The 6938-nt window shown below is 40.1% G+C and overlaps 1 protein-coding gene across 1 annotated transcript; it reads right to left on the bottom strand.

Moving 5' to 3' along the window:
- Positions 1 to 383: 383 nt before the first annotated feature.
- Positions 384 to 2120, bottom strand: LOC101169828 (gastrula zinc finger protein XlCGF49.1-like). The gene is made up of 3 exons (XM_011490770.3): positions 1978 to 2120; positions 1771 to 1853; positions 384 to 884 (listed from the first exon to the last, which is right to left on the bottom strand). Exons 2-3 carry the CDS (start codon positions 1783 to 1785, stop codon positions 402 to 404), a joined length of 498 nt encoding a protein of 165 aa, XP_011489072.2. The 5' UTR covers positions 1786 to 1853; positions 1978 to 2120; the 3' UTR covers positions 384 to 401.
- Between the last annotated feature and the right edge of the window lie 4818 nt (positions 2121 to 6938).

The raw sequence follows: 6938 nt of genomic DNA, 5'->3' as shown, positions 1-6938 counted from the left end.
ATCAGAGTGGAACTTTAGGCCTCAGACCCACTGAGTGCAGTACATGCATGATCAGTATGGTGTCTGTGGGCCCTCTAATTACCCTAAGAATGCTAAGACCAAAAGAAAAATTGCCCTTTCTATTAAAATATTTTTCTTGGTCAATTAAAGTGAATAAAGGGAATATTTCCAGGCTGCAACATTATCACCAAACCTCCTTTCCTGCTGGTTCCTGAAGGAGTCAAACCAGTTCAGAAGGACTAAACCTCCATGGCCTCCAGACAAAAAAACAAACAAAAAAGAACATTGTAGCCTCCTGTCCTCCAGGGGGCGCTCCAATTACCATGCTGCCATATTAAAACTGAATAGTTTCCCTGTTGCTGCAGAGACGCTCCACACTTTCCTTGACTTGATGCAGATGTTTATTGAGGCCAGTGGTTGTTCAGCAGCTGCATCCTCTGCTTTCTGCTCCAGATGTAAAGCTTTTCTCTCTGGTGAATCTTCTCGTGACGCTTCAGAGAGTCTGCTAGCCTGAAATTCCTCCTGCACACCCGGCACACAAACGGCTCCTCCGACGTGTGGATGCTCTGGTGACGCCTCAGGTGCCCCAATTCCTTGTAGCTCCTCTGACAGACCTGACAGGTGTAAGGCCGTTCACCTGTGTGGGTGCGCAGATGGCTTTTCAGTTGCCCCCTAGTCCTGAACTGCTTCCCACACTGGTCACAGGGAAAAGGCTTTTCCCCGCTGTGGATGCGTAGGTGACATTTCAAGCCTCCTAATTGGCTGAAATTCTTCCCACACTGCTGACACACGTGAGCTTTCTTCACAGTCTTCGGCGGTCCATCCAGCTGTTGGCCTCCGACTGCTGCTTCATCTTCATGACTCATGAGTCTGAACATCGCTGTCTGTCAATACAACATCACACAGTGTTAAACCAGGCAGGGTCACGCCCATTTAATTAAATACAATTTAATTTCTATAGTACAATAGTACAACAAGTCGTGTCAATGGGCTTCATACCGGTAATTTTATAATAAACATTAAATCATGAAGAACAGGAAGTCATAGAATTCAACAGGTAATGGCTAAACTAAATTAAACAGACTAAACTAAACTTTGAACGGCCACTTTTACCCACTTTCTGAGACTAAATGAACTACTGCAAAAAACACGACAAATGCAAATCATTTTACCGTATTTTCTCCACTAGAAGGCGCATCGTTAATGAATTTTTTACTTTCAAATTTATGCCATATGTAAGTCGCACCGACCTACAAGGCATATTGAGAAAAGAGTCAGAGATAAGTCAGTCAGTCAGTCAGACTTTACTAACCGCATTCACAGTTACTCTAGTTTGTAACAGACTGATTTCACTAAAACAGACATTAGTCTGTTGTGACTATGTTAACTTCCAACCTTGTTTGCTACACTCTTAGAAATAGACTGAGATCCCTACCACTAAAACAAACATTAACACTAACACTAACTCTCAACCTTGTCAGTAATATGTAAATGAAAGACATGTACACGTTAGCCACATTAGCACATTTACAATAACCTCCATCCTTGTTGGCTGCAGAAGTAATCCATATAAATGTCATCTGGATTAAAAGGAACACAGTCGTATGTTGTCATGTTTTAAGTGCGCCTTACAATTCCTAAAATATGGTACTGTGTGTAAGTTGGATCATTAAAGAACGTAAAACACTAGACTGATATCGTCAGATCCGGCATTATAAACACAGATTTACAACAGAACCTTTGTTGTTCTGAACACCATGTTCCACCAACCTCCTCAGAAGACATCACGTCAGGCCAAACTCTTCCTCCAAATCCTCAACTTTTATCTCCAGTCTTTTCAAAGTTGAGTTCAGCTTCATTTGGTTTGTGGAAAAAAAAAAGAGAAATGAGAAAACAAACGTCACTTTGCTCGGTGGAACATCCCAAATTCAGCACAGACTGTTTTTAAAATTTCAATAAATACGAAAAAAGACTAACTTTAGGGATGAACTTGTAGTTAGTAGTTAGTTGGACAACTTTATCAAAGAGGAAACTGGAAATTCTCCCCTTTTTCTAATCAGAAACTGCAGAGATGTCTCCTTCAGGTCACCAGACTGTTAGCAGTTGTTGGTTTTTGAAAGATGCTCAGGCTGGGATGTTGCTGTGGTCACAGCCAAAACATTCATCTGTTAATATAGGATTGTCAAAACTCATAAACCCTTTTCTGTTTTTTTTTAATCATTTATTCACATATATATTTTACTAAGATCTTTTTAGTCGCCAAAAACTGAAAGAATAAATGTTGCAACCAGGAAAACAATTTTTTTTGTCTATTATTGTTTTCTAAATAAATGAACATATAATTTCTTTCCATCCTTTAACAACTGGATGTAATTTACAATCAAGAATTTGGTCATAATTGTTCATCAGCAGAACCAAAGACTAAATATTGGATTTTGAAAGGATTTTTTTTCCAGATCTGCAATAATCAATGAAGAATATCTGATCTATTCTTTTCTGTTGTCTTCCACAAAAAATGCTTACGGTCACTTTTTTTAAAATTTCATTTATCACTTATCAAAAAACAAATTAAATAAAAACAGAATATACAACAATGCTGGATGTGATGGATGGTTGCCAAAAACCCATAAGGAGCTTAACATGTGCAACCGCCATAATGAGTGTATAAGCTAAAAAACAATACCGTTTAGTAAAAACAATACATATAAAATCAATACATATTCAATTAATGTACTTACATATTTATATCATACTAAAATACATGCCATATGGAAAAGTACCATTGTTAAGAAGAAACCTTTTTAGAACTTTTTAAACCGAGTTTGTGAAAGTTCTTTGAAAGCAGAAGGAAGACTGTTCCAAATTTTACATCCTCTGCATTTGACACTAAACTGTGACTGAGTTATGCGAGAGAATAGTGCTCTGATGAGACAGCCACCCCGAGTCGGATATTCATGAAATTCAATATTAAAATTGAACATGTTAGTTAAATGTTGAGGAAGAATGTCATGGTGCCTCTGTCAGTGCTCCTCCTCCTCCCAGCTCTGCTCTGTTCTTGACTCACCAGCTGTGACTGCTCAACTCATCAAGACCCAGCTCTTCATAAGGAGACCCAGCTCCAGTATTCTTCGCCAGTTCGTTAACCCTGATGGTGCCTAGTCTCTCTGAGAACCATGTCTGGACCTTTGTCTTGCAACCTTGCTAATCTTGTTTTTGTTGTGCCTCTGGAACTTAATGCCACGGGAGTCACCAGAGTCAGACACCACCTCGAGCAGCAGCGATCTTCCTGAATCCATTGAAGTATTCACTCCTTCAAGATCCTCAGCCACGTCGCTCATCAAGAACTCCAGCCACGCCACTTGACAAAACTCCGGTTACGCCACGAACTCTGAACCTCATCTGGATCTCCAGCCCCGCCTCAGCCACAGTCTCGCCAGAACCTCCAGCCACGCTAACTACCAAGACTCTTCGGCCCTACAAAATAAATCCTATTTACTCACCCAACCACTTACCTGTCTCCTCCTTCCGGGTTACAGCATCTGGGTCCGTCTCGTGTTCGTATCATGACAAAGAAGTTTTCCAATAGAATTGAAAACAAACTCACCAGTTTGAAGTTGGTTAACTTGATAGACACTCAGGACCCTGTCGATGTCCTACATTAAATATTATTCTCCAAGCTAATTTTTTTAGACGCAGAATAGGTTCAAGTTTAGTTTGACAGACTGCAGATTCTTCTTCTAGTCCGTAATCCTCTACTGACAGAACCTTCTACTCTACTTCCAGAATCTCCTGCCAGCAATGCTGATGTCGGTCCAAGATTATGTTCAGATCTCAAGTCAGATGGACTTTTCTCCGGGTTACCCTCCTTCCTGGTAGTCTACAGAAAGACTCATCCCATCTACACCTTCAGCTGTTGGGAAGTTTGTTCCTGTGTTGTTCCCTTTCCTTTGAACTCATGGGATTTCTGCTGAGACATGTGACTTTTTCAAATTAAAGTTACTGAGCATCTGGAAGAAAAATTCTGGACCCAACTTGTGTCCACAGGTACAAACTGCTAAAGCTCCATATGATCCCGTTTGATTTTTATCCATGGCGACAGAAACAGAAAAATGATCAACACTGTTGGTAAAGAGTATGAAGCCATGTTCACAGCAAATCTCACCCACAAAAACGTGGGATTACCTGCATTTAGCCATGTGGGTCTTCCACAGGAGATGCTGCTTATTTCGACAGACTGGCATGACGTCACACCCGTAGAGGATCAGTAATAGGCAGGCGTATGGCAGGCCATTTTAACATCAAAAGGCTAAGTTTGACATTGTAGATATCAGCAACGTATTTCTCACTAGTCGTAATTACATTTTGGATAGTTGGAATTGTAATTCAAGATATCTGTAACGTAATTGTGACTAGTCGAAACGACAGATAGAGATATCTGTAATTCAGTTTTGACTAGCCAAAACTAAATTACAGATATCTGCAATGACGTCATTGAAAACGACATTCAACTCGTCACACATCTTAAATGACAATTGTAGATATCTGTAATTCAGTTTTGCCTAGGCAGAATGACAGTTACAGATATCTCAAACGTCATCATCACTAGCTCCTCCTGTCTTGCACGGGCTGCAGCATTAAAAAGACGATTAAAAATCGCTTCGCCCGCTGGCTGCTCTACGACGGAGATTTAAGGCCACCAAAAACAGTAAAATTAAAAGATTTTAAGTCCTAAATTAAATTTACGATATTAAGTGGAAGTGAGCATGATGAGCAGCAGGTGAACGCCACACAGCAGCAGCAGACCGACTAAACTTTGTTGAAGAGGTGAGCTGAATGTTTATTGATAACGTTCTAAATGTTTGGAAATTCGTTAGTTTGATTTATGATTTATTCATGTTTTATCCATCGATGGGTGGTTTGCAGGATCTCTGCAGCCCGAAGCCGTCAGTGTCCCTGCAGATGTCCACCTGAATCCTTTCTTTCTCCATTAAAGACAAGATCTCTACGTTTCTGTGACGCTTCCGTCTGTGGAGGAGCACTTTTTGGCATTTTCAACGTTGTAATGCTAATATAACAGACTATTTTCATTCTTCTTTATTGTTTTATGTTGGATTGGGACGTTTCATCTGGAGGAGAGGTGTATGTAACACTGTTTACTTCCGCATTGGTGTTCGGATGACAGGTTCATGACATAAGGTGACAGATGAACTTCAGGTTATGTGAATGAAAAGGAGAATAAAGGCTGCAGCGGTTCTCTGCACCCACACGTGTCTCTGAGCTCCTTATTAAACAGATAAAACTCCGCTTTACCGACACCGAAGCCCGGAAAGCCCGCTCCACTGACAATAATCTGATTTTGAGTCGCCAAAAGGTTCAGAATCACTTCGGTTAAAGCTATCCGGAAATAAAGCTAGGCTCCGATAAACGGAAGACTTGGTGTTTTTCTCTTTTCTTTTCTCTCTTTCCGATCGCGGTCAGAAGCGCAGGGGAGATTTCCTCCGCCGAAGGCGATTCTTCTTCGGGGTTCACATTCCTGATCGGAACCCTAAACCTCCAGTGCGGATTAAGAACGACTCCAAAACAGTTATTCTGGGAGGGACACCTTCTCTTTATTACGGTGCTCCGTCCTCCGAACACACAGTATCAACGCACACACCCCCATTCCGTGCTCACCCCCATCTCAGCACACACACACGCACGCATGCGCGCGCCCACACACACACACACACTCCACAACACTTTTATCTCCTAAATTTACGAGATAAAAGTTGTAATTAAAGAAAACAAAACATTTTTTGTAAACTGGTCCTAAAACCCCGTCGTACTGCTGCAACATGGTGCTAATCAGTGCTAATTACAAGTTAGCAGGTGCGATTTGAATGATTACAACAACACGCTCTGCTCCTCCCCTAAAGTGCGATGCGGACCTAATTTGCATACAGATATCTGCAACGTCATTTCACCTAGTCAAAACTCTAATTCAAGATATCTGTAATTACATTTTGACTATCCTGAATGAACATTACAGGTATCTCAAGTTTCAGATATGTCTATTCAAATTTCATTTCAAGATATCTGTAACTTGATTATAGATATCTACAATTAAATTATGACTATCCCTAACTCCAGTTTGAGATATCTACAACGTCATTTTGACTAGTCATAATTCCAGTTACAGATATCTACAACGTCATTTCGCCTAGTCAAAACTTAATTTAAGATATCTGAAAAGGAACATGTAGATATCTTAAATTGACTTGAATTAAAGATATCTTTAACTTGAGTTTTGACTTGTAAGAATGAAATTGTAGATATCTGAAACTTGAATTACAGATATCTACAATTCAGTTACAGATATCCGTAATTCATGAAGTGGATATCTGCAACTGAATTGTAGATATCTGTAATTGTAAACCCCATACAAATGAATGGTGAAAGTGATGTCATTTGTCCTAGGAATAATATCTTTGAGGATATCTAAAATTACGATTACGGATAGGAAGAATGTAGTTGCGGATATCTGAAATGTTCTTTTTGACTAGGCAAAACTCAAATAAAGATATCTGCAACACACTTCCAGTCTAGCCTTTTAATGTTAAAATGGCCTGCCATACAGGCGAGTGACGGAGCAGGTGAGAGCAACTGCAATTCTCAAAGACAGCCAGCAGATGTCACTGTTTCCACTGCGTGAGCAGCTACGTCATCTTCAGTTCGATTTAATTCAATTTCTTTCTTTCAAACACAAATGAAAATTAACCCAAGAGTTTAAAATGGACAGATGAAACAAGACAGTGTGCTTGAAAAGGCGTGGGATAAAGACAAAATCTTGAGTGGTCCCACCCCTTTTTTACAACACCTGATGATCTATGTATTTCTATTTACAGTTTTGTTCAAAACATTTTCATTACATTCTGCATAGCACCGAGCAGGCGAACACT

Source organism: Oryzias latipes, chromosome 22 (assembly GCF_002234675.1).
Source record: "Oryzias latipes chromosome 22, ASM223467v1".
In the NCBI taxonomy this organism is placed as follows: Eukaryota; Metazoa; Chordata; class Actinopteri; order Beloniformes; family Adrianichthyidae; genus Oryzias; species Oryzias latipes.
Note: the sequence above shows the minus strand (reverse complement) of the source record. Positions and strands in the feature narration are given on the sequence as shown.